General features: G+C 41.0%; 6 protein-coding genes across 6 annotated transcripts; 3 read left to right on the forward strand and 3 right to left on the reverse strand.

The window, feature by feature from the left end:
- Positions 1-2,060: 2,060 nt before the first annotated feature.
- Positions 2,061-3,521, reverse strand: LOC128719346 (G-box-binding factor). Its single transcript, XM_053812970.1, has 4 exons — positions 3,423-3,521; positions 3,104-3,330; positions 2,885-3,033; positions 2,061-2,279 (listed from the first exon to the last, which is right to left on the reverse strand). Exons 1-4 carry the CDS (start codon positions 3,519-3,521, stop codon positions 2,068-2,070), a joined length of 687 nt encoding a protein of 228 aa, XP_053668945.1. The 3' UTR covers positions 2,061-2,067.
- A 1,648-nt stretch (positions 3,522-5,169) lies between these two features.
- LOC128708994 (sodium-independent sulfate anion transporter-like) lies at positions 5,170-7,186 on the forward strand. The gene is made up of 3 exons (XM_053803977.1): positions 5,170-5,245; positions 5,322-5,983; positions 6,056-7,186. Exons 1-3 carry the CDS (start codon positions 5,170-5,172, stop codon positions 7,184-7,186), a joined length of 1,869 nt encoding a protein of 622 aa, XP_053659952.1.
- A 287-nt stretch (positions 7,187-7,473) lies between these two features.
- On the reverse strand, positions 7,474-8,833 carry LOC128708194 (transcription factor E4F1-like). Its single transcript, XM_053803154.1, has 2 exons — positions 8,778-8,833; positions 7,474-8,635 (listed from the first exon to the last, which is right to left on the reverse strand). The coding sequence occupies exons 1-2, from the start codon at positions 8,831-8,833 to the stop codon at positions 7,474-7,476; spliced, it is 1,218 nt and encodes a 405-aa protein (XP_053659129.1).
- Positions 8,834-9,418: 585 nt separating this feature from the next.
- LOC128708932 (sodium-independent sulfate anion transporter-like) lies at positions 9,419-11,469 on the reverse strand. The gene is made up of 4 exons (XM_053803913.1): positions 11,409-11,469; positions 10,686-11,338; positions 9,860-10,615; positions 9,419-9,787 (listed from the first exon to the last, which is right to left on the reverse strand). Exons 1-4 carry the CDS (start codon positions 11,467-11,469, stop codon positions 9,419-9,421), a joined length of 1,839 nt encoding a protein of 612 aa, XP_053659888.1.
- Positions 11,470-16,440: 4,971 nt separating this feature from the next.
- LOC128707156 (sodium-independent sulfate anion transporter-like) lies at positions 16,441-18,599 on the forward strand. The gene is made up of 4 exons (XM_053802103.1): positions 16,441-16,528; positions 16,723-17,160; positions 17,220-17,570; positions 17,638-18,599. The coding sequence occupies exons 1-4, from the start codon at positions 16,441-16,443 to the stop codon at positions 18,597-18,599; spliced, it is 1,839 nt and encodes a 612-aa protein (XP_053658078.1).
- Positions 18,600-19,869: 1,270 nt separating this feature from the next.
- LOC128718141 (sodium-independent sulfate anion transporter-like) lies at positions 19,870-21,737 on the forward strand. The gene is made up of 2 exons (XM_053811813.1): positions 19,870-19,894; positions 19,972-21,737. Exons 1-2 carry the CDS (start codon positions 19,870-19,872, stop codon positions 21,735-21,737), a joined length of 1,791 nt encoding a protein of 596 aa, XP_053667788.1.
- Positions 21,738-27,846: the final 6,109 nt, after the last annotated feature.

Here is a 27,846-nt window from a genome sequence, read left to right on the forward strand (position 1 = left end):
CGACAATTAGAGTAAATTTTTACTAAAATTAATGTTTTTTATATAAAAATTGAAATTTGACAAATACAATTCCAAACAAATTAAATTCCACATACAAAATTACACGAATTGGCAAAATTTTGGGATGCGCGTATCTCGAATTCGCGTAACTCGAGTGTCACGTAACTCGGGAAAAGACTGTAATTATTTCATTTTTTACTTTACCTTTTATTTAAACTGTACTCGTACAACTTTGTTTCAAAATATCTACCATATTCACACGAGCAATTTATTACGGCGTTCGTCCATTTTCTTCGTGCTGTCGATATTCCGTGTATGTTATGAATCCGTCATGGTCTTTGTCCATCATTTCCATTATCGGATCAACCAAGGATTGTAATGTGGCGTCGTCATATGGATGACCATCATTGTGACTTTCGTCAGGCCCTTCCGAAGGCTTTTCCCCGTCTTGATGATGTTCATCTTTATTGTCTGCAAATGACAAATAAGTAATTTAAGAAACTCAAGCCCACTGCTGCATGCCTTTGTCCAATACGTGTACCATAGACTCTATGTTTTGTGTTTTTTGTTTGCACTAAAATTTCCCGTAGATAGTGATGCATATGTTTTATTAGTATAAAAAAAAAATAAACAAAGTTATACAACAACATCAAGGGTATTAGTGTGACTGCCTTGTAATACGTTACACCAGTATGTTACAAATAATTCATGCAGAATTAACGTCGACTTGAAGAAAGCACATACTCCGGCCAATCAACAACACCGTCATTGTTGCGATCCATGTTTTTCATGACAGCATCTACAATGCCCGATAGCTGTTCGTCGGTATATGCTATTGGTTCGTGCTGATGGTCACCTTCGCCGGTGTCTTTCTCTGAACGTGGAAACGAGGTGTTTTGTTAAAATTTGGAAAACTTTCACCACAGACGCTGTGTTATTAAAGATCCACAAAACGGCCACATAGGCGTAAGCAGGAAATACACATAGTTTATATCCACAACCATGACAAAATTGTAGATGTATCGGTTTGTTGTTTGTAATGCTGCTAAAGCTACCGTTTTTACGATCGCCCTTCGGGGAAATCATCGCGCCGATTTTCTTCTACGCCGGACATTCGATACTCTGTATAATCTACGAAACCATCGTTATTCAAATCCATCATCCGCATTACCGAATCAACGATATCTTCCAACTGTTCATCTGTATATTCTGGTCTGTGGATTTGCTCTTCATCGTGTCCTGTTTTATCCTCAGCTGTAAAAGCGGATATCGGCGAACGGCGGTTAAAATTATAGACTTCAGTAGCACACAAACATAACGCTATACAATGATCAAGATGAGAGATTTCGGACACACCGATGAATGATTACCAATGTTCAAAAGTACAATCCATCCGTTTTTTTTATGTAGTTGCTCAGAACAAAATGTATTTTTTCCCAATTTATGACGACTTTACTTGAATTGCAACAAAGAAACTTAAACGAAACAAACACATACATTCAAAACACACCTTCAAGCACACAATCACTTGCATTCATTAAAACAAATAAAAGTCATTATTATTGTGCGTGTGGTCTGCTATTGTATCGAATGGCTGCCATAAGTCATGTTTTCCTGACACCAACTTTCAACAATATCCATTCAAAAACTCAATTTCAATTGTATTTACGATCCTTTTCCTTTGCACGAATGCAACGTGAAATAAATTAGCTAACTTTGTGGCTATTATTTTAGTTGTGCTATGCTATATTATGAAAATAGGACCAATATTTCGAGATATTACAACAATAGGGATTCTTTTATGGAAAACGACGTCGACGGGAATTAATACTGATGTGCGCTATTTGATAAACGAAAGTTTTGCGTCTCAATATACTGATCGGGAATGTGTCAATTCGATTTAACTCTTTAGACTTAGTAGTAGAAATGCTTTCCCGTTACATCCAAAAGTCACTCAATACCTTTAGGCGTGAGGATTTAGGCTTTACAAGCTCAGTTATTATTTTATCAGTCTATCTCAGATACAACGAAACCAGTTCTGTAAACTCCGAAGAACATATACACATACTAAGGGTGTGGCTGTTGTTGCTGCTGTTCTTGCTGCTGCTGCTGGGCTGCTTTGTGCTGAGCGCGCACAAATTCCGGATAATCGATGAAACCATCTTGATTATGATCGTCTGAGTTAAGAATTGGATCTATCAGCGCAGATAGTTCGTCGTTAGAGAATATTTTCTCCTCGTGCTGCGGATGGCCACTGTTTTCTTGTGCCTTGCCTTGTTCTGCATCACATACCACGAAACGTCGCGGTGCGATAGCGAGGAATGATAGGAAAATAGACGGTGTCGATTTAAAATACAACCAATAGCACAAACGTGCAAACAAAACGTGCGGTAGTTACAATTTTTGAACTGCTTTGTGCTTGTTTTTTTCTGCGTTTTTGTTTATCTTGCATTATTATACGAGTTTTGTTTTTTATTGTTTTTCTTTAGAAAAGGGTTCAGTGTCATTTCAATGGGAAGGATAGCACATACTACTTGTTTATTCTTATATCACATACGCGATACCTTTAACTTTGCCGAAAATAATGTTTTTCAATTGTTAGGGAATCAGCCAACACCACAAACAAAGAGAACTAACACTACACGCATATAATAGCACATAATTTACATTTCATCCATAACTTAATGAAGACTAGAAATGTCCATGGCCGATTATCTTTTTTGGTCACATCCAATGAAATGTCACTGTACACGTTTACATGCTTTTTTATACTATAATATAATATATGGAAGATGACATGTACGAAGCAGCCCAATTGCGAACAAACACACACACAGACGATGTGAAGGAGCACAAAAAAGACTATGTAATAAGTACGACTTACCGTGCCAATGAATCAACGATTTGATAAGCTCACAGCCATCCAGCTTGTTGTTGTTGTCAGAATCGTGCATTTTAAAATAATGGAACTGCAGTTCTTGTTCACTCATTTTGCTAGTATCGATCGGTACTTCCATATGTTCGGCAATGTGTCTAAAAATATTAAGCAAAGTCAATATGGCCTTTTACATTATACTATGCAATGTATGATTCAAAATCGTACTGTTTCTCTTGTTGTAAATTTCCGGTATGAAGCACTTGCTGTTGGCCATGATCGCCCTGGTGCGGTTGCTGTTGTTGGTGATGTTGCTGTGGCTGAAATTGTTGTTGCTGATACTGAGGCTGTTGCTGTTGATGTTGCTGCTGCGATGGTTGTTGATGATATTGGGGCTGCTGTTGTTGAGGAACTTGTTGATACTGTGGAGAGGGCGGCTGATATTGTTGCTGTTGCTGGAATGTATTATTAATCGTTTGAGTTTGGAATGTAGAACCCCTGGAAAATGTTGATTTACTGTTGATCAAATGCTATTGATTTATCTTACATAATGGTTAGGATTAACCCCAGGTGCTACACGTTGACAAATAGTCAACGATGCAAGCTGCATCAATATGCCCAAGGTTATCAGCACACTCTGCTTCATCGTGAGGTTTCCGTGAACACGTCGCGGCGTTGCAGCCCTTCCGATCGGTCCGGCACTTCAACAAACTTTCACTTTTATCCACCAGGCAGACAGGGAAATGTAATGGAAACAATGGAACTAATGGAATTGTTGCTATGCAAACAATGGTTCCGAAGTTAGTACGTGGTTAATACTGGCAATGCGATCTAGCAGGCTCTATGCGTGGAAGGTTAAAGGTTCGTCGCTAAAACCTCACGCATATACATTTCACCCAACTGGTATGGGAGAACCACGTATTAACCGAAATTTGACAACAAGCTGATTGTTTACGGCTCAATCTGACAGCAAGCATGACGTTTTTATTCGGCGTGTGCCTATATTCGCTGCTGCAAAACTTAATAAAACCGAGATTGAGAGGAAAACTACGGAAAAAGCTCATTTCCCTGCAAAACTTTGAAAAATTAGTTACAATGTTCTTATTTTTACAATGGTTCCTTTTGGTCATCTGAAACGCAAATGTACTTGGCAGTCCTTGCTCAACATACAACTTCGTGGTATCGCCATGTGGGATCTTAATACGTTGTAGTAGCTTTCTAAACTTTGTGGTATTTGAGCTTCTTACTGAATTTCAAAACAGCTGTTCTTGAAGGAGCAAATTGAATATCAAAACCTTCATATATAGGCTACAGTTAACATGCTATGTAAATGTTCTCGGTATAAGTGAAAACATAATTCGCAAATGGGCTAAGAGATCAATTGCTTACATTTTTAGTAAAATTATCTGTACTGAATGAATGCCTAGACTAAGGGAAAGTTGAAAGTAGAGAGACACTGCAGAAAGCATTGTTTAAATCAGTATCTACTTACGTGGGCAAAAAAAAAACGAGGTGTACCACCTATTTGCACAGCTTGTAGTTCGTCTCGAACAGAAATTCAGAAAATCTGTTCTTTCCTCATAAATTCGAGCGCATTTGAATGTGGCAGTTTCAGTCTTCATTATTCAGGTGAAATGAAAAATACGATCGTACCAGTACTTGCTCTGATTTGTGCAATCGCCACCGTGGTGACGGCAGACGATGTGCAAAGCTCGTGTAAATTATTTGCCGCCACGGTCGTATCATCGATTGCCTGCAAAATGTACTGCGTTATTAAAGGCAAAGCTGGAGGATATTGTAACACCGAAGCCTTATGTACGTGCCGCGCTGAAGATAACCATTTCTTGCTGAAACCACTATTAAATAAAGACAATTAATGAAAACCTCCTCACATGACTTTTGGAGTTATATTGTCCATTCAAATATCACGTTCTGGCGATGTTGTCTGGAATCTCGTGCAACTTATCGATCAGCGCATAATTGTCTTTCGAACTGATAATGATTTTTCGTATGCTGGCTCCGACCATGAGACAGTATCAGACTATCACAACACCACACAATCGACACAGCAAATTGTGTAGCTTATCACTCGGGTCAGCATTTTCTGGTTTGTTTGCTGCTTTTATTGATGTATAAGCATGATTCAGTCGCTGTAATCCGGGCCATCTTGTAGCAATTAAATTGTAACAGAAATGACAAACTGCAACGACAATTTTGTCTGATAATCAGACTGTTCGTTGTCAAGGGAACGTTTCCAACATTGTTGCACTGTTCTGCTAAAAACGATGAAGAAGATGTCAAAAGATGCAGGCAATCCAGTGCAAGCAGAAATGCCGCGAGTGTCTCGACTGGTTGAGAATCAGAATGATGGTAAATATAGTGAAGCAAGTTAAATTATTAAATATTAAATTAATTGTATCTATCTCATTTTCATTTCTACAACCAGAGCGTTTCATCAACTATGACTATCGAGAGACCCCACCTAGGGAAGTGTTGTCATGGTTGCAGCGTCGGACAAGAGTATTGTGTAGCTATTTAATAGTAAAAAAATGTCTTCCGGTGCTGTCTTGGTTACCAAGGTATCAGTGCTCGTTTGCTACGTACGATCTAATAGCAGGATTCACTGTTGCTCTCACTGCAATCCCACAAAGCATCGCATACGGCATACTTTCCAACCTAGGACCACAATATGGATTATACTCGAACATAATAGGTTGCCTTGTATATGCGGTGTTTGGCAGTGTAAAAGATGTCACAATAGCTCCAACATCGCTTACTGCTATAATGGTACAGGATGTAGTGAAGGAGCTGGAATATGGTACGGCCTTGCTAACGTTCTTATCCGCTGTGGTAACTATCTCCTTCGGGGTCTTAAATCTTGGAGTACTCGTAAGATTCATTTCGATACCTGTTGTGATGGGCTTTACTTCGGCTGCCTGTTTGACGATTGGAAGCGCTCAGGTACGCTCCCTGCTGGGGATTAAAACGCAAGGAAAGCGAAGCGATTTCGTCACATCCTGGACAAATGTGTTCACCCATCTAGACGAGGTACGAAAGGCCGACTGTATTCTCGGGTGCTGCTCGATCTTGATTCTTTGTTCTTTGCGGGTGAGTAAAGTAAAAGCAATGTCCGCGTCGTATGAAATTACACTCGGCTATATTATGTCTTATTTCTTGCAGCTAACAAAAGACTTGGGCGAAGGCAGATGGCGAACTTTTTTTAAATATTTGGGTTTGTTACGAAATGCGCTGATCGTTGTTCTGGGAGCCACACTTGCATATTTCCTTACTGCCGATATGGACAATCCTACTTTCAACTTAACAGGAACAGTTCCGGCAGGATTACCAGATTTCCAAGTGCCTCCATTCTCTTACACGAATGAAAATGGAACTTTTTACAGTTTCACAGATATGTTGGGCGTAATGCGCACGTCCATCATTACGATCCCTCTGGTTACCACCCTAGAAATTGTGTCTGTTGGTAAAGCGTTTTCGAAGGGTAAAATTATAGATGCCACACAGGAAATGATTGCGCTTGGTGTAGCGAATCTGCTGGTCTCATTTTGTTCTCCATTACCCGTGGCTGGCTCGTTCACTCGTTCGGCACTGAACAATAGCAGCGGCGTTCGAACAACGATGAGCTGTGCGGTAACGGCAGTGATGCTGACACTATCATTAGCACTACTCACCAATGCAATATACTACATTCCCAAGACGACGCTTGCGTCGGTAGTAATATCGGCTATGCTGTTTATGGTGGATTATGAAGAAATCGGTAACATATGGCGTACGAAGAAACTAGACCTCATTCCGTTTTTGGCTACGGCTTTGGCATGCTTGTTCTACGAACTAGACTATGGTATTCTCGTTGGTATCGGTATAAACTGTGGCATATTGCTTTATCTGATGTCAACTCCCGGACTGTCGAGCGAAGAGATCCAACTCGTTGGACAACGGATACTGCTAATCAAGATTGATCAATCGCTTGCCTTTTCCTCCGCAGAACGTTTACGCGACTGGATAATTAAGCGTATTGGACAGCGTGATAACATTGATCTGGTAGTGATTGATGGGCATAATATTCACTTTGCCGACACAACTGTAGCTAAAAGCTTTGTCGATATAGAGGAAGATTTGAGGACGCGAAACATTCAATTGTTATTGTGGCGTTTCCAGTGCAATGTAGCACTCACTCTCCTGCGCATGCGAAAGGAACTGTTCATCACAATGCTGCGTGCTGATGTGCAACTACAGGATGCTGTTGCACGATGGAAACATCTGCACCCACTTCCGTTGGCTTCTATTAATTAATGCGCTTGCAATGAAGATATAGAACATTGAACGAAATTAACGTGCTTCAAATTTTTCTATCCAAAGAAGACTATCCGCACAAAAGAGGCCACCGTAAAATAAGGACAACCTAGTTACAATATACTAAACTATGGGTTTTATTCGAATAATGGTAGTTATTTCTTTTCTTGTCCAATGTAAAATTAAAGTTACTATTTATCTAGAGTTAAAAGGAAACTACTACATAGCTGCCATTTGGTCATCTGAGTGACATTCTAATGGTACTAATGTATAACTTTACCATGGTGCTACTCTCGCTGAGCCAATTGCATACCTAGATGTGCGGGGTTGTCTTGTTGTATATGTGGGTGCTGGAGTAGAACATTATTTTGCTGTAAGCTTGGTTGATGTTGCTGGAGGTGGTGTAATTGTGCTTGGTGCTGCAATGAGCTTAAATTAAGGTTGTGTGCATTATGACTCGGTTGATGCCGCCGGTAGTCTTGTAGACGGGAGAATACTCGGGGACAAAATTCACATTTGATTGGTTTTGGTTCTTCGGCGGGAGTGGTTCGCGGTGCGACGGCAACAGGCGGGGGTGGTGGTGGTGGTTTTCGAACCTGCTGGTGTTTTGCCATATGTCGTTTCCATTGTATGTGTTGTGAAAAGCAATCGTTACATATTTCACACACGTACGGCTTTTCTCCCGTGTGGGTTCGTATATGGTATCGCAGGTGATGACTGTATTTAAATGACTTAGGACAGTACGGGCACTGCCGATCACGCACTTCCTCGTGCACGGCTTTCATGTGTCGGGCAAGTGATCGTTTCTCGCGAAACTGAGCCAAGCACTCCATGCACTGGTACGGTCGTTCATCAGCATGATCACCTAAGTGGACCATCCAAGCTTCACGATCCGGAAATAGCTTGCTACACACCATACACCGGTGATCCTTACTACCAGTGCCAGTTTCAACTTCGGTTTTAAGCAGTAGCGGTGTAGAGGATGAATCTGTACTGCTATGAAACGCTCCCATAAGTTCTCCGATCCCATTCAAACTAGTTATAGCTTCCGCGATAATACTGCTCTCGGTAAGACAATCATCATTGGTGTAGTCTTCACTAGCTCCAAGACCTGCACAACTTCCTCCACCAGGGGGGACAAAATGTACACCGTCTTCCTCCGTCATTTCCACCTTCACAGTGATTTGCTCCAACAGACCACGTTTTGTGCGTATGATTTCGTCACAATGTTTACTTCGTTGTTGAAACTGGTGAATTTCATCTAATATCGATAGGCACGCAAAACATAACCCAGCCGGATAGTCGTCCCGAACGCTGATATGTATACCGGCGCAATTTCTTATCTTTTCCGTCATTTCACGTATGAGCCCCCCATTCTGTGGGAAAAGAGGGTGAACATTGGTTTCGGAGAAACATAATCGACAGTACGTCTCGGGGTTATCGTTGGGGCTGTGAAATTCGAGAGAAAGAGTAGATCACAAATCGATAAACAAATGTAAACATCTGTTCCACTTTTCAACCATCATCTTATTTGATGAGTTTGTAGTGTGGATGAGTGGTCAAAACAGCACCATTCGTGATTTTTCCTTACACATCTTCCCGAAGCTCGGATTCGGAACTGCTTTTGGTTTGTGTCGTCGGGTCCATATTGCACTTGTCAACGCCTGCGTTGGTTGGTCAGGATTAGAAACTGATGCCTCTAACCAGCCAAAACCCACAGGCCGAGAAATAAATTTCCTTTTACACCTGCACTAGTTACAAAGCCTTGCTGCGATGCTATCTATTTACAAAATGCATTTGAAGTATGGACAATTTGTTTACATGTCATCGAGAGAAAGTCAAGCGAAATGCAGTTAAGGTGAGTGGAACTTTTGGCCAAGATATCTCTAGGATTTTTAAGTTTTGGTCAGTGCTCAACGCGAATTTACCTTTTTCGTAAATTTGTTTACATAAGCATACATATTTTAAAATACATAACAGCCATGAACCAAAAATACTACAAAAATTCCGAATGAGGAGCTGTCTATCCTGTTAATATGACTGTCACCTACCCAATTCATATGTGAGCCTCTTGCCATTTTCAATTCGGTTATGATTGGCAACTAGCAGGACAAAGTTCAGTAATATTCAAACACGAATGCTAAACAATTATTCCATCCATTATGAGACATCAGAACTTCACAAGTGGCAAATGTATCTTCTTTATTATTGCGTACGGAGCCTGGACCATATTTACACAATATTTACGTATGATTCGTTCAAATATCCCGGTTTCCAATTTTCAATAACCTTTTCCGCACTCTCTTCGTTCTTGAACAAGGGTAAAAATTTATGCTTTTTAAAGCGGTACATTGCATTCCGAACATTCTTATCCCAGCGCCAAAGCAACACGTGGCGTTCTTGTTGTTTTATGTCGCTAACGGTGCTTGATAAATTTCGAACTACCGTACTATCGACAAACTTCACCCATTCGCCATCGATCAGCACTATCTGCGGTAATGTTCGGTGTACTAATTTAAGTATCTTCTCGCGAAAGTATTCAGCAGACGAGAATGCAAGGTCACTATCAGGTCGAACAATCAATACCGTTGTTTCGTTAATCTGTGGACAGAAAAAAAACACATCTTGTAATGGTTATGGTAATGGTTTAGAACAGTTAAAAATGTAGCTAACATTCATAACTCGATGAGTGATTCGGGGACGTGATGCTAAATAGAGTGGAAAGCATAGATTTACAGCTATCCCGACAACGATACCAACTTCCAGACCCAAAAATAGGCATGCTATAACGGTGACAAGAAAAGGTACAATATCTATTCGTTTGATACGCCACATTTCTGCTACTGCTCGATACTCAATGATAAATATCATTGCCGCAATAATGACTGCTGCCAATGTAGTTTTGGGAATGAAGAAAAAATAGTCCGTCAACAGTCCAAGCGCCAGTAATACCAATGCACCTGTGAACACTCCACCAAAAGGCGTTACCACTCCACTGCTGCTGTTGATCGCTGATCTTGCGAACGATGCTGTAGTCGGTATAGAAGAAACAAATGAACTGGCCACATTGCAACATCCAAGCGAGAGCATTTCTTGCGTTGCGTCCACTAATTTACCGCGTGAGAATGCTTTACCGATTGATACGATTTCTAGTATCGATATGAGCGGAACAGACACTACAGACGAGCCTAACGCGCGGATCATATCGATGAAGTCGTAATGCTTTCCGTCAAGGTCCGTTTGAAATGGAGGCAATTCCAGCGACGGTAATCCAGACGCCACTTTCCCCGTCAGCTTGAAGGGATACATTTCCTGTGTGCTACAAATATAAGCTATCAATCCACCGCTTAGCACAACCATAGCATTCCTTAACAAACAAAGATATTTCGTGAATATTTTCCATTTTCCATTACCGCGTCCTTTGATGAGCTGGAAAAAATAAATTGACATTAGTTTAATAGTTCGTTCGCACAAGAGTAAAGCATTGTTCATAGCATACCGTTAAAAGAATGAGAAGAAAAAGGGAACTAAATCCTAATACCGAATCCCAGAGCCGTGTTTCGCCAATATTTTCGTACAGATTGATCCAAGTATCTACAAAACCGGACGACTTTCCTGATGAAGCTATTCCCATCAATGATTTTAGCTGACTGCTGATGATGGTAATTGCAGCCGCAGTAATAAATCCTGTGATCACCGGCATTGATATGAATTGAACCACAAACCCGAAGTTAAAGCAACCTAGCAGCAGCATGATACAGCCAGATAAGAAAGACAACAAAACGGCCCCAGCTGGACCAAGATCTAGCACCGGTTGTTGCACCATTAGAGCCATAACGGCTGTAGGAGCGACAGTGATCTCTTTGACCGATCCCAGAAAGGCGTACACGAACGATCCCATGAAGTTGGAGTACAATCCATACTGTGGTTCGAGATTGGCCACCGTGGCATAGGCGATGCTTTGCGGAATAGAAGTGAGCCCAACCGTGATGCCGGCAATAGCGTCAGAGATTAGACTGTTTAAGCTATATTGTGGCGCCCATTGTAGAACTGGTAATCGACGTATCGCATTTTGTTTTGTCCACAGGTTATCGAACTGTCGTCCGATGAGATGTCGGAAATTTGGAAAATCTTCTCGGTGATCCAGGCTTTCTAGAACGAATAATCAACAAATTCGATTATAAACAATGTTTTCTTTCCATGTTCCACATATCATACTTACCACGTCTTCTAGAATCTGCGGATACGTCGTGCTCTCCCATGTTCATCACTTCTTGGTTCATTGCTCTTCAAATCTGGAATGATGAGTCTTCTCTTTAGCGCAGAACACCAACGATCGGGTTCGTTGTGTTCTCTTCATAATCGTAGATGCCGCTAGTCGTAAACCACCGTATCCTCAATTGTTTGCCATTCAGATTGAAGGGAGGAAGTGTGCCGAACCCTTTAAGTAAGTCCGTACCTGTACGTATCATAAAGATATTCTGTTAATAACTATGCATACGTCGACAACGATGGGACAAAGTTTATTGTATATGGTTATAAAAAGTTTCCAGTTTGGTGACGCTATCTTCGTTCCAACGATAACAACCATAGAAGCAAAAACCAAATGTGATTATCACGAAATGGGTCATAATAGATTATGTATCAAACTGCTGCTAAACGCGTGCCATCGCTTCGGGCATGTAGGATTTTTTATTGAACGTACTAATCATTCATAACTGGAGCTGTATTTTGTTTGAAACTGTAACTCATGTTGCGTGGATGCTCAACACCATTCACAGCACAATATAACCACATTGCGGCACTGTAATACTTTTCGGAAACGGCAAAATTTGTGAAGATACACGAAAGAAAACAATAACAGTATTTTGTAAAAGCAAAATAAACAATTTGTTTGATGAATCTCCGTGCTGTCAAAATCAGCTGACGCATTGCGGAAAACAGAAGCTATTTGTGATTATGGGAAAATTGAGCTACGCATAGTGGTCGATTGAGAGGAACAACAATGAAATATTTCAAATTTCGCTCTTCATTTTCAAACACAACAAATTTGAATAATTGCATCATGGGAAATCACATCGGAAAAGAATCATCGTAATAGCAAAACACTTTGCCTCACGTGGTCTTTTAAGTATTAAGCACTAATTAGAACGGTACTGCGGTCTGGAATGGTCTGTTTTTTTATGTGTGTTTTAATGTTTTAATTTAATTAAGGATGTTTGATAAATGTTAGAATTAAAACATTAAAAGTTTACTTAAGAAGTATCTTCACCTTATCGTCCCGTTTGTTTTTTCATAAGCTTATGTAAAAACGAAACCGAGGCTGAGTATTTCAAATGTAGATCTATAATTCTGTCATAAAAAGCGCCGCACGTACTCATTAGAAAGCATAATTCCATCAGCAAAATGTAGGCACTGTTGCTACAATTATTCAATAGTGTTATACAAATTGTACGATCAAAGGTATTCTATCTGATCAGTGGTCGAAAAAGACCAACCGGAAAAAAACTGCCATACCCCCCGTTCGGCATTTAATCGAATATGCGTATAAGAAGCGACTTCGATGTGGACTACGGCATAAGATCAACAAAGTTCCGTGCTTCTCCTTACCAGGCGAACGTGATCATTATTGTGGGTTTGGCACTGGCTCTCCGTAAGTTGTACGACCAAATGCTCAAAACACGCTGTATGTAGTGCGTGTTGTTGAGTCGCGCAATAGCCACTGTAATATTAATCCGGCATAAGTTACAAGTATTTTGGAAGAGAATTGTTTTTGCTTATTTATTTTTATACTGGGACTGGATACTGAGTTTTTTTTTAATAGTTTAGGAAGAAGGAAGATATGAAGTAAATTTAATTGTTCATCACAAATCCTTTTTTACGTTAGAACGGCCAGGCTATTTCGACTTATTTTACCACATAGTCGGACAGTCACTCCTAGCTACGGGGGGACGGTCTGAATGTGATTTTGTCTCAATCCTATCGCGTGAAGACCGGCGCCGTTACTAATTCACCATCGAACCGCGACATAAATTTAACACTTCGAATTGAAAGAATTTAAAAATAAATTAGGCATGGATAATAAAGTAAATTAATCTTTCGAAAAATTCAACTGTTCAACTCAATTCATCGTTCAACTGAAGAGAATATTGCTCTCGACTAAGTAATAAATATTGTTCATGATCATGGCTTGACAATGTATATATTCATTTCGGCATACCAAGCTCTTTTTGAACAGATCTTCCAGACCTCAAAGAGTACAATATCATACCAGTTAAACAAAAACGAGCTGCCAGCTATGGGTACATAACACGTAAAAAAAGTGGTCTTATCTATGCGAGTTGTCCACTAGCAAGCAGAACAAAACAAGCTATCGTTTCTGTCCCTTGCGTCATTAATATAGGTAGGATGTCGCAGTTTAGAATACGGAATTAATCTTCATTTTTTCACTCTTAACCTTCCGAACTGTTTGTTCTACATCGTGCCTTCAAAAGTACTGTCGCGAAGCAAATTTTACGCGATATCACCAGTGATAAGGAAATGAAGTCGCCTTAGATTATAAATATCGCAGGTATGTGGTTTGCTGAAACATTTTATCTCCAATAATCATACTAGCAACGGTTCGTCGCTTCACAACACAACTTCTATCTACACGGGCAAAGTCGTACCTAACTCAAGTGACCACTGGTAGAAAGTGTTTCGATGTGCTTCAGGTATCATCAATTGCAGACTGTGTAAAATACAACAATGGCAGCAGAAAGGGAAAAACCATCATTGAAATCACTACTCAACGAACGAGGTTTGTATTCTTCAGATAAGTTAAAAAGGAGTTTTCTAAATAACAAAACAGGTCAACGATTAAGCAACCGATGGCACAGAAAGGAGGAAATCTTTGTGTGTGTTTACTGTTGTGAATGAAGTGAGTGTAAGCCTCAAAGACGAGTGAATATAAAGTTGATGGTGAAGCATTCTGCTAAGGCCATCTACTACGGGTAAACCCATAGTAAATTGTGTTCCGAACAACAGTGCAATACTTGATTGTATCTCGAGACCATAATGCATATACGCAGGGACAATCATTTGAGAGGATTTTAGTTATAATTGGTAAATCCCCCCAGTGATGTAGTGATAGCGACGCAGGGTTTTCACTCAATAAAACTATTGCCAAATTATATTTGGTCCGTACGCAGAAGCAATCCTTATGCAGACGAAAGAACCGTACGCACAAGGGTGTAAATGTACTACTTAGTGACGTTCAGTTGGATCCAAAATATGCAAGCTAACATATATTACGTTGGGTCATCCTTTTGCGTTTTAAGCACATAACGTAATAGTGAGTGCACAATTAAAACTAGGTTATAAGGTAATAAATTAAGAAGCATTATTGGTGGTGAATATAATAGATAAAAGAATCTCACGGCGTTCGTCTATAAATAAATGCGCGAAGGTTATTTTTGCACATAACCACAGACCTCGTTTATCAACGTTGATATTGTGATAAACGAAAAGCACCTTCCTGACAAGGGCTTTAGTCTCGGCTTGTGACTTTTTTTTATGGACGTCACATTTAGTTACAGCTTCCACAAACAGACATCATTCCATTTTTCATGGCACCACATACACCTCCCGTTTCTTGTTCCTTTAGCTTTTTCTGTCTCGTAGTCTTCATGCAAAAGGTTTTAATGTTTGCTCACAGCACTTGGATTTTAATGCTACCGTACCGTGTAATTGATGGCACTTGTTGAACAGCTATCGTTAATTTAATCAATGTAACGTGGCTACACGCACGTTTGCTTTCTGCGAACTTTTTGAACACATTGAGTAGCTTCAAAAACAGGTTTTGATTTAATAAAAACTCTTTTCATTCAAAACACATCCAGAAATTGGTTCAATACGTACAGCAGAAACACCTTGCTTAACTCGTCGATTGCACTTATTGGACTGAAAGACGGCGAGTAATGCTGTACGACGTGACGAAACATTTCAGCGTATGGGATCGTCTAATGGAATTCCCATTACTACAATACGGGTATTCTACCGGTTGTAAGGCAACAAAACATACTCGTCTGTTCGTAGCGACATGTTACTACTGACCGCCCTATCAGTAGTCGTGTTTCCTAGACCAACACTATACTGTTCGAAAGGGTGCTCAATCAAAAATCGGTAGTCGTGTGGAGCGGTGAGACCAAAGACAAAACAAACCTAGGTTCGTTCTATGCTGCTTCTCAAGGAATTTACAGTTTCAAAATTGCACAGGATTGTTCTTGTCGATCGCTGATAGACCCTGGCCGTAATGGAACTGGTGTGAAATTTAACTTAACTCAACAGTTGATACGATCGTTGGAACATGTGTGATAGAAATGGTATTAATAGCCGTGAGTTTATTATACCATTTTTAACCATCGCAGTGCTTCATGCAGTGTTTACTAAACAAATGCTTTACACATACAGAATACTATTGACTCATTAGCATTCATACCATCAGCGAGCTTTAACAATAATCTTTGGGTGAATAAGAAGGCGAACCGAAAAGTATGTCACCCTGTTGCTTGAAGGCTTGATCAGTTTTGGTGCACATCGCGTGAGCTGTAGATATGAAAACGGTTTAATAATTATTTTGCAGCAACACAATTTTGTAGGTGGGAAAATTTTAAAGTCAAATAGCTTAACTGTAAACAGTAATGCACACGTAATTTTTCATGCCAACCCTGAGCCCCAAGTAACTTTTGTTCTTCCCCCGTTCGTACGATGTGCGGAAGTGTTTGGTGCCCCAACTCAATCCGATTGATTCCGGGGATGGCGTCAGCTAATATAACGGAGCAAGATCAGTACAACCGGCGTTCAGTAAAGTGCGGCAACGTTTATCAGACAGCCGCCGTCGAGAACAACAGATCCAGGGGATTTTTATTTTGCAAATGGGCAGTGAATTATACGTTCCGTTGAAGCTCCATTGTCCAAGCGTTGTTTTGGCGTGTGAAAGTGGTTTCCCAGCACGTGACATCGAACGTGTAACGTGACATTGTTGTGGAGTTTCAGTTCTGTCTGCCATGAATTATAATACCATCATGGTAATCTATTGAAAGGAGCTAGAAAATTGTTCATCATTGCGGAATAGATGAGAACGCAACAACCGCTTCAGCAGCATACAGCATTTGGAAAGTAGAGACTTTGTCGTTAGAAACGCGTAGGGCCAGTTTTGCGATAGGCGTGCTCGTGTGTGTGATTGCAAACAGTAGAACAAAACAGTAGGAGTGATGCTTGACAGTGAACCGAAACACCAAACGGAAGTGTGTTGCATGACGATATCGGAACTGATAGAACATAAACAAAGGCAACGGAATGGTACGTTTTGCGGTATGGCGCTCACGAACGTGATACGCATCGGAATCGTTGCACGGGCATTAACGTGCGGGTCTTGATGTCTGAAGTAACAGAATTCACACGGTTCAATGTTCGACATTGGCATTGATAAGGGCAGTTGTACTATGCTTTGTTTTACTACTTTCCATTTTCTGTTGCTTGTAATTTCTCACCAGACAATGCTGATGCGGAAGACGACTGTAGGGAAAAGTTCCCTTCGGTCGGCCCAATACTGACATCGAAATTGGGAGGCTTTTGCAATCGAAAATTTCTACTGAAACGACTTCCGATACTGCAATGGTTGCCGGAATACGAAGCAAGCTTCCTGCTAGAAGATATCGTGGCTGGACTTTCCGTTGGTTTGACCGTGATTCCGCAAGGAATTGCGTTCGCCGTGATGGCCAACCTGGAACCACAGTACGGACTGTATTCAGCGTTCATGGGATGCTTCGTGTATTGCGTGTTTGGAAGCTGTAAGGATCTTACCATTGGACCAACGGCCATTATGGCACTTATGGTACAAGTGTACGTTGGCAGTCTCGGAGCAGATTTTGCCATTTTGCTGACATTTTTGACCGGCTGTATTATCCTGATGTTTGGCTTGCTAAATTTAGGTACGTCTGGCCGACACATGTTAGCAAAATGGTATATTAATTGGTCTTTCATCGTACAGGATTTTTGGTGCAATTTATATCGATGCCCGTGACTGCCGGTTTTACGTCAGCAGCCGCCATCACGATTGCAAGTGGACAGGTTAAATCTCTGCTGGGACTGCCGGGGCGCTCGAACGAGTTTGTACATTCATGGATCAACGTGTATCAACACATCGGAGAAACAAGGCTGTGGGATGCAGTGCTGGGCGTAGTAACAATTGTTATGCTTTTGATACTACGAAGCTTCAGAGGCAAATGGAACGCGATGGGTAAATACCTTGCTTTAGCACGTAATGCAGTCGTCGTTATTGGAGGCACCGCATTGGCCTATTACTTCTCCACCGTGGGAAGCAATCCTTTCTCCTTGACAGGTACGTTTTTAACCGCGAAATCAGGATTACGTAGACGAAAGTGAAAATGCACAATTTATCGTTGCAGGAGCAGTAACACCGGGTCTACCACCAGTTGAACTTCCACCGTTCACAACCGTGCTTAACAATCAAACGATCGGATTTAGTGAAATGACATCAAAGCTTGGTTCGTCGATCATAGCGCTTCCATTGATAGCCATCCTGGAGACGATTGCCATCGTGAAAGCTTTCTCAAAGGGCAAATCCATCGATGCTACTCAGGAACTAGTCGCCCTGGGAATGTGTAACATCTTCGGCTCGATCGTATCGTCCATGCCGATTACCGGATCGTTTACCAGATCGGCAGTGAATAATAACAGTGGTGTACGGACACCGCTGGGTGGTATTGCGACCGGTATATTGGTGCTCTTGTCACTGGGACTGTTAACTGACACGTTCTACTTCATTCCCAAATCCGTTCTGGCGGGAGTAATGATAGCGGCAATGTTTTTCATGATCGAGTTTCATGCCGCCATTGAAATATGGCGAACAAAAAAGGTAGACATCATACCGTTCATTGTGACTTTGGTGTCGTGCCTATTGCTTGGCTTGGAGTATGGTATGGTGATCGGTATCGTGTTGAACATTTGTTTCATTCTGTACATGACATCACGGCCAAAAATTGATCAGGCGCTTCTACGCACGCGGTCCGGCATCGAGGCCATGGTCGTGAAACCGGATCAGAGTCTTATCTACTCCTCTATTGAGTACCTGAAGCATGAAGTTGTGAAAATGACGGATAAGACTCAAGTGGCAACCGTGATAATCGACGGTAGCAACGTCAGCTATGTCGATTGTACTGCCGCCAAAATATTTTCAAGTATCGTCGACGAATTGGCCATGCGCGGACGCACAGTGTTGCTGTGGAATTGGAATCGCTCGGTAAGGTGTACCTTGATACGGTTGAACAAGGAACAATTTTATCCTCTATTTAAACAAGGCGGCCTAGAGCAATTAGACAAAGAGGTCTGTAGCGAAAGTGTACCCTAGTCGGAAGAGATCTACCTAGTTTATAAGGACAGCTCCATAGATGTAGATAGAAAAGTAAAACAATAAATAATCTGCTTGTTGAATTAATTGTTGAGTGATTATTTGTTCTTGAAAAATCAACTAAGAAAAATGGTAATAAAATATCACAAATAGTCTACTGTATACTATGCTATACTACTACTAAAGTTTCCACAACGAATCTAAACTCGTTGGGAAAGAGCCAAGACAGGAGGATTTACCGTCCGACTTGGCGAGAACAGTCAAACGCTAGTTCTTGTTGAGTTCTGGTTTGAAAGTCGCTTTATTAAAGAATTATTCTAGCTTATATACTAATTTTCTGCTGACCGATCGTGGTCAGCAGTTTTATACAATTTTCAGTTTTGCTTAACTTAATGCTGACCGATCGCGGTCAGCAGTTTTATACACTTTTCAGTTTTGCTTAACTTAATGCTGACCGAATCGCGGTCAGCATTTTTATCCTGCTCGATATCGTTTGTTTTTTAAAGTTGTCTTGCATGCATTTTGTTCCGTCGACCGGCCGTGTTGACCCAATCATGCGGTGCTGTCGTCAACAACTACACTGTACTGTACGGTATACTAAGCGTTAACCGCGTTATACTGAATATCCGATACGTAATGCATTCAAAGTGAACCGATGACGATTGGAAAGAAACCAGTGATACAGATTTGATAGTCAATTAAAGCTTATCTGTAACCAAGCTGATGCACCGAGAAGATATCTTAGTATCGTACCTGCTTATAACTAGGTTAATCAGCATGGTCGTTGAACAGATGTCCTTCTCAAGTGTGTAATGACATTGGTCATACAGTAATTGATAAGCTTTTGTGCGAAGGCTTTAAGTTTGTGTGCTTATATATAAATGACTGGAGGACGATCGTCGTTATTTTCAGTGTAAACATTACGGCTTGATTCATGTCTTGAGAAACAGGTGAACTGTTGCTATAAACTTTCTTCACAGAACATGAAGTAGAACATTGTGTGCTATTCATACTGTTTTCTAGTGCGTCGCGTAGTAGGCGGTTTTAGGTGATTGCTATGTACAACGTTTCTGAATATCTGTACGAGGTGTGAAAATATTGTACCCGTAACAATTTGTTTATTTCGTGTGAGTTGAAATCAGTGCAGATCAATAGTCTCGGAGTTGGTGTATTTGATGATTGTAATTAATTAAATGAAGAACCCGAAGTTGCCATTAACAAAATAGCAACGCTTTGAACTAAAATTGCTCCATTGCCATCATTCTACAACATGCAACAAGAACACAAAATAAACGGTATGAACATCTCCTTCTCATTTCAATGAGGTATGTGCGTAAAGTGTATACATCTGTACATTTTGTTGATTTTACAGATGAAGATATTAGTGAAAAATTTCCGCAGTTTAGCGAGTTTGTGTCAACATGTTTCCATGGAATTTGCACACGCAAACAATTGTTCAAACGCATCCCCGTCCTTCAATGGTTACCATCCTACAAGGTAGAATATCTGCTAGCTGACATCGTGGCCGGTCTTTCCGTCGCACTCACAGTTATACCTCAAGGCATCGCTTACGCTGCTATTGCAAACCTGGATCCTCAGTATGGGCTGTACTCGGCATTTATGGGATGTTTCATCTACTTCCTGCTGGGAAGCTGCAAAGATGTGACCATTGGACCAACCGCAATAATGTCACTCATGGTTCAAGCTCACGTAGGAAACACGGGAGTGGAGTTCGCCATACTGTCCGCTTTCGTCACGGGTTGCATGATTCTTTTGCTCGGTGTACTTAACCTCGGATTTTTGGTACAGTTCATCTCGTATCCTGTGACGGCTGGATTTACATCAGCAGCAGCGATAACGATTGCGAGTGGACAGATAAAATCACTGCTTGGGATTTCGGGTCAATCGAACGAATTTCTAGAGTCCTGGATAAATGTGTTCCAACAGATACAGGACATCCGATTGTGGGATAGCGTGCTTGGTGTGTCGACCATCATTATTCTGCTGATATTAATGCAGATGAAGAACATGAAGGGTAACAGTTGTTGGCGAATGGTTGGAAAGTACATCACCCTATCAAGGAATGCGATTGCCGTGATAAGTGGATCTTTGCTGGCTTATGTATTGAGTGACGTCGGGAACGTACAGCCCTTTCTACTCACTGGAAATGTAACTCCCGGATTACCACCTTTTCAACTTCCACCATTCACCACCAGTTTAGACGGCCAGGTGTTCAGTTTTACAGAAATGATTGCTGAACTCGGTACGTCCCTCATAACGCTGCCGCTAATTGCCATTCTGGAATCGATTGCAATTGCAAAGGCGTTTTCTAAGGGCAAACCCATCGATGCAACGCAAGAAATGATTGCACTCGGCATAAGTAACATTGCCGGTTCATTTGTGTCGTCAATGCCAGTCACAGGATCGTTCACAAGATCGGCAGTGAACAATAACAGCGGCGTCCGGACACAGTTTGGCGGCATAATTACGGGTGCGGTGGTTTTGCTGGCCCTTGGATTGCTTGCCGAATCGTTCTACTACATTCCCAAAGCTACACTAGCGGGCGTCATCATAGCGGCAATGTTCTTCATGGTAGAGTTTCGGGCGGCTGTCGAAATTTGGCATACGAAACGAGTGGATATTATACCCATGACAAGTACGCTGTTGGCCTGTCTACTGCTAGGGCTAGAGTATGGTATGCTTGTTGGTATTGGAGTTAACGTATGTATCATTCTGCAACAAATATCACGCCCAATAGTTGTGCCTGTACGGTTGACAATCGATGGGACGGATGTTCTGATACTTCAACCCGATCAAAGTTTAGTTTATTCGTCGGCCGAATATCTCAAGTACCATGTTCTGAAGCAGGCAAACAAATATCCAGATGCAATAATTGTTCTGGACGGATCACACATCAGTTCGTTGGATACCACGGTAGCGAAGGTGTTTGTCAGTATGTCCCAGGATGTGGAGCATTCGAACCGTAGAATAGTGTACTGGAAGTGGAAACGTCCGGCACAGTGCACGCTGCTCAGAATGGAAAGAAAACTGTTTCAAAATTTGTTTAGAAACGACGAAAACTTACAAAAAATAATTCAGGAAGGACTTTCAAATCAACAAACTACCGTTGCAGTGTAGGAATAGCAAAATGCGACATAGCTAATCCAGGCATGCGATTAGAGCAAGCGATTGATTTTGTTTGAGAAATTATGGTATTAAAATTGTAAGTTCTAGATGTCTTTTTGCATTAATTTGAACCATATTACACGATCAATGAAAAAATATTATATATTGATAAAGTAAATATTGCATCTAACTTAAAAAAAGATAAATTGGCTGACCATTCTGGCCATTCGAAATTTTTGTGTATTCCACTGTGAATCATGCATAGGCGTGAAACTGGCCTTCTCTTTTTAGCGTTAATATCCGTAAGAATAATGGGCAAGAAAGAGAATACTGATCACACCATACGAAAGAGAGAACACTACCGAACAGAAAGGAAAAGTTAACCGAGACAAGGGCGTCAAACATGTTGAAGCTTTAAACGAAATTAAAAGAAATCATTAACGTTTATTTTAATTCGCTATAGTATAAAACCATTACACACACGTTAGATTACATTATTTTCAATCATGTAACTTAGATATTGTCAGGGCCTCTACCGAAGCCGATAAATGATCGTGCTATATCGTGGTGAAGATCGTCTAGCAAAACGAATCAACAACGTTTGAAACATTTGTGTTAGATTAGGTTATCATTTTGGTGCAGTACTAGTACAGATATGATTTGATTTACACTTTGATTTCATTCGGCAACGGTCTGCTATGCTTGAAAAATTGTTCAATTTCGTGCCCGAACTAGTGGAACTGGAGCGCCACGTAGTCACTGTGCCGGAAGGCCTTCACGACGCAGCGTGATGTGCGCGCGCGAGGTCGTAAAAATTGTGATATTTCAATAATATTGTTCGCCCGGGTAATAAACTATGTGAAACAACAATAAACCCCACCATTCGTCCCGCAGCATTCCTTAGCACGCACAGCAAGATCGACTCGGAAACGCCGATGGCAGTGAAAGAAGGAAGCATGGGACGCATCCTACTGACAGTGTGTGGGCGAGGTGAAGCAACGATCATCGGGCAACGATAGCAGCCATTATCATGATGGAGGTGTGGGGACCTTGCTCCACGGTGTGTGAAAGCATCGATGTGCTGGGTTACAGAGAAGTGTATAAGTAAGTAAGTGAAGAATTTGGCTAGAAACAGTGAACGAGAAACCACGAGAAGATGGAGGCGTCCAGTGGCGTAGACTTTTCGATTAACATGTTTATAGAGTATGTCATAAAATGGATCATAGGTTTATGTGTTTCTAAACTCACACAATGGCGGAGCTAGAGGTGCCACACTGTTATAGGCACGAAGGATGTATATGGAACAAACAGATGAGAAATAAAAAGACATAGAGGAAACGGACACTCAGAGTCGCAGGCAAGCAAGCCCGATTGTTCGCAGGTCTGTTCGCATACGGCCGTGGCCTGCGTTCGCTAAACGTCTGTTAGTAGGAGTGAGAAAAATAAACAAAACAGAAGTAGAAATAAAGACAAACACAGGGTGTACAATTTCACATTCGGCTTAAAAGTAGCCAACAACCGTTTGCAATATCACCAGCACCACGATTTTTTATCACCGGTTTGATCAAACTTTAGCTCGTTCGTGCTTCGAGGTGTTCATTGGCATTTGGTAATATAGTGCAAATTTCTTTAGCGAATCTAACAACTCTTTCAATCGAAGTGACGGATTGAACCAAAAAAGAAGAATGCTACTGATTTATGAGTTTCACAGCAGTAAACACACCGAGATCAGCCAGTGTGATACGAAAGAAAGTGTGGGTCTATGTTTAATTGGCCTGATTTTTTCTGGACCCGACATAAACAGTTTTCCTGTTACACGCACATGTAACTCAATTTTCATTATCCAGCAGTTCAATGTGTACTTGAATTGTTCCAAAAATTAACACAATCTTTTTAGCTATGGTTTTGAATACATAAGAGCAAATCAAACACTACCCGAATGTATCATATTTATGACATTAAAAGTCAGTCAAGAAGATGGAGAAGAACGGTCAATGTTCAGAACAGGACACACATCGTCAGATGGTCAAATATTATACTTTGGAATTGGTAATATGATTGATTCAGTTCTCTTTAATCGATGCTCGCATAGAAAGATTTACAATTATGAACGGTACAGCTGTGGTCGATGAAGTCGGTGAGACTAATTTCTCAATTTTAATTTAATAACTTAATAATCCACAAGTTGCCATGACGCGCAACACGATCAAGCAGCTTCAATCTGGGGAGTGCCGTGTACTCCAATATTTGGAGCCCTTCGGAAACAACGTGAAAGTCGCTTCACGAAGGTAACGAACAGCGAGGAACAATGAAAATCGAAGCGATTATGATTCTCGAAGGGCCCGCCAACAATTGACCGATTGAACAGGTACGGAAATGCAGGGAATCGGAAGGTTTGGCAAACACTGAGAGAAAGAAACCCAGCCGGAACCTGAACCTGCGATCAAGGGAACAAACTAGGGGCTGTCTTTTCTCCCTCTATCTGGAACATTTCAGCCATCTGCAAAAGCATCCGCAACTCAGCTGCCCGCTCGGGGGCAACAGTATTGAAAATTAGATTCTGTTTTTATCTTCATCATCGAAGCCCGAGGTTCCCTTCAAAATGTAAAGGATGTTCGATTCGTATACGGTTCGACCAACCTTTCTTTTTAGCACTGATGAATACAACCTGTCTGGGAAGGCGCGCGCATCGTTCGACCGTGTTTGGGTCTGGATCGAATTGAATTGATTATTTCCCGATGAGTCGATGATCGAGAAATAGAATGAGAACTGTTATTAACAGGCTCTTTTTGTTTGATGCTAGTGTTGTTGGTACTGTTTTTTGCGCTTCCTACCCCAGTCACTGCTAGTAGAAAATGTCCCGTATTGTTTCGGTGCTTTTCCAATCATCGAACTAAACGATCATCTGTTTCGTTGGCTCGTTGTGCATAACATTGTAGTTGCATACAAGCATTAAAATGCCACTTCCTTAACTAATATCATAGAAGGAATAAATACGGCAATATATAGATTTATTTCTATGTAAAACACATAATTTGAATGGAATCTAGCAGTATATTTGCGATCTTTTTCAAATGTTGAAGCTTTCAAATGCTTAACTGTCATCGTACCCCTGACCAACTAGATGGTACGTAGAAGGCGATCTTTCACTCTCGCTAACTAGTTTCACTCAATCAATTCGTTTCTTTTTTCCTATCCATCGGTAGCCTTCTCGGTAACTTCTCCGCTGCCATCGAGTGGTACCTTCATATTGAAATTTAACAAATCGTTTAATTTATGCTGAGACATGCTTCAAAATATTTCCCCACCATTAATGCGCGCGATCGAAAGGTGTGGAGGTTGCGTTTGGAAATGCTAGCTCAATCAACAGTGTTACGTTCCACAGAACGACATGTCGGGAGTGAGTAGTCGAGCTGATTTATAAGTCAGACGGAGCGTGTGAGAGAGTAAGCAGGACCAGAGAGAAAAATACGGATAGGCAACAAGATTTGTGAAAAATGACTTAATTTGTACCGCTAACTCGAGAGCCACTAGAAGTAGTAAAGATTGCGCGTGTGTGTAAGCTGCATTTTCAATTATCCATTCGGTTGAATGGTACGGACGTTCGTTTTGGTGGTGATGTTTTGTCTATCGATTAGCTTGAAGATAGCCACACAAATGTTTCAATCAATCCCGTCCCGAGATGTAGTAACGACGTATCTCACACACCCCGCTGAAGGGGGTTGTCTTTCCGTACTGATCAACTCCAATGATCCGATCGTGGTCGATGTTCACAATGAATCACATCATGGATCGTTTCTCTACAAACGTTTGTTTCTTTTTATCACTCTTTGCGATGTGTCATAAATTAACAGCTTTAACAAAAAAAAACCTGTCTGAAATTTCTCGCAACATTCAAAAATGTGGTCGCGCTTTGTGATTGTGTGCTACTGCAGCACGGGAAGACTGTTGTATTTGTTTGCTGTTCTCCGTCCTTTTGTTTTCCTATTTGCCTACTTTTAATTCCGTCCACAAGACATACGTAGGTAAGATTCTATGATGGGACAAGGGAGAAATTCTTTGTTTTCCCACTTACGCCATTCAAGTAGCTATTCGAAAGGAGGAAGATAATCGTTTCACTAATTATCGCGAGTCTCGGTTAACAATTCCTTCCCTGGACTTTCCAATGCTCTATACCGCAATGGTATTGGACGACCATCATCCACATCATCCTCATCGTCATCATCATCATCATCTGCATCAAAGTAAAATCGGATGTGTACGGGCACACTATCCTTGGTACTTGTACCTACTTATGAGATGTTCTAGTTGACGATCAGAACCGCTGTTTTAGATTCGCTTCTCTCACGATCTTTGGTTATTTGAAGCAGCAATCTTAAAGATTTATGACCATCTCTCCGAGCCGTAGTGCTGCGTCTGGTTTGCTGGCCGCTGCACAGGTATTTTGGTGCGGAGATGCTCGATCGTCCAACGCTTGGTATTACCCGGTAACACTACATTCTCTTGCATGTTAGGCGTGCTGGCATGGGCTTTGCTTCAATATACGTTTTTCGTATCCCTTTCTCCTACGGGAGGTTTCTTTTGTTGACTACCTTACATTCGTAGAATTATATTCAGCTTCACAACTTACATTTTTTTTTCAATATTCATGCTCTTAATTCCAAGTCGAGTCTGTTACTGTTGAAGTTTGTCAGCACTTGTCTACGTTCGAATATGTGCTGCGTATTTTTTCCACCCATAGTGAAGAGGGTAATTTTTAAACGCCTTGTTTTGATTTCATGATACTTGCGTACATCTATGTACACACATACACACACACGCACATACACACACACACACACACACAAATAAACACACGCTCTGTTGTTGCTGGTGGTGATGGTGCACTACGTTAACGCCAAGTCAAATTATATCGTTGTCATACATATGGCGCAAATAATAAGGATAACGCGTACCTCGGATAGATAAGTCCGAAAATATTCGGAGCCTTTTGCTGTCTGCTTCATAGCTGCTATGTGCTCGAGATCGAGCTTGAATGACCAGCGGAACCCGTCATCTTTGCTGAAGATGCTTTACAGGTCAATTCTTCGGTTTTCGGAGTGGTTTCGTAAAGGGTCACTCAAGTGCTTCCCTCACTTATGACCCCTTGAAAAAGGCCTAAGGAAGGCGAGAACTATGTGTTTGTTAAAGTTATGATAATTATGGTTTGTGATTAAGAAACGAGCCTTTTAAACATTTCCATCCACTGTTGTTATTACTTTATGTTTTTGTTTTTCCTCTTTTTTTAAAGAATGTGGGCTCCTATTTCTGTTACTATTGTTAGGCTATTTAACCATTTGGCGAACGTATTACAGATGAATGAACATAATTTGAGGTCCAATGTTACTAGGTTGAAATATGTAACTTTTTAACTTAAGAAAGTAGTTCCGCTGAATGCTGGTTTGTCATGTTCTCCTCTGAACGCCTTTCACTTTAATAGTGTACAGAAACGTTGGTTAAATCAAGGCCGTTAGTGTTGTCTTTCATGATCCGTCGACCGATGCTCCCGATTATTGTCTATGCTACCCTTTTTGTGGTCATAAAATATCGTCTTTATACCTCATTTTTCCAGTTTGTTCTACAGCTAGAGGATTTTGTCATAAAAAATGTGCATTTCCATGAATATTTATGTTTTTACTCACACTCTTCACAGCCGTTTCCGACTGCGGTATAGAAATACATACATGTATATATAATATTTATATATATACATAATGGTTTAGATCGTCCTATTTCTGATATACAGGTACAGGTTGAAGGTAATGATTAACCAGATTAATTTTTCAACCTGAGAGACCCAAACTCAGTGTCGATAATCGATGGGAACCGCAAGAAAGCTTAACTAGACAAGCTGAAGTCATTCAATTGGTCGACGGCTAAAGCGGGCGAGAAAACATTTCGGATAGGTTGAGTTAGGGTTACCAATTGGATCATAACGAACTGTATATGGTCGCTGCTTTTCGACGGTATCTGCCGCTATATCATAGGGATCCTCTTCCCAGTGCCACATGTTTAACACTTTTACTACCTGTGGAAGGCTCTCCATGGTAATAGAAAAGAAAAGAAATTTCAACGATGAGTG

The sequence above is a fragment of the Anopheles marshallii genome, chromosome 2, assembly GCF_943734725.1.
Source record: "Anopheles marshallii chromosome 2, idAnoMarsDA_429_01, whole genome shotgun sequence".
Taxonomy (NCBI): domain Eukaryota; kingdom Metazoa; phylum Arthropoda; class Insecta; order Diptera; family Culicidae; genus Anopheles; species Anopheles marshallii.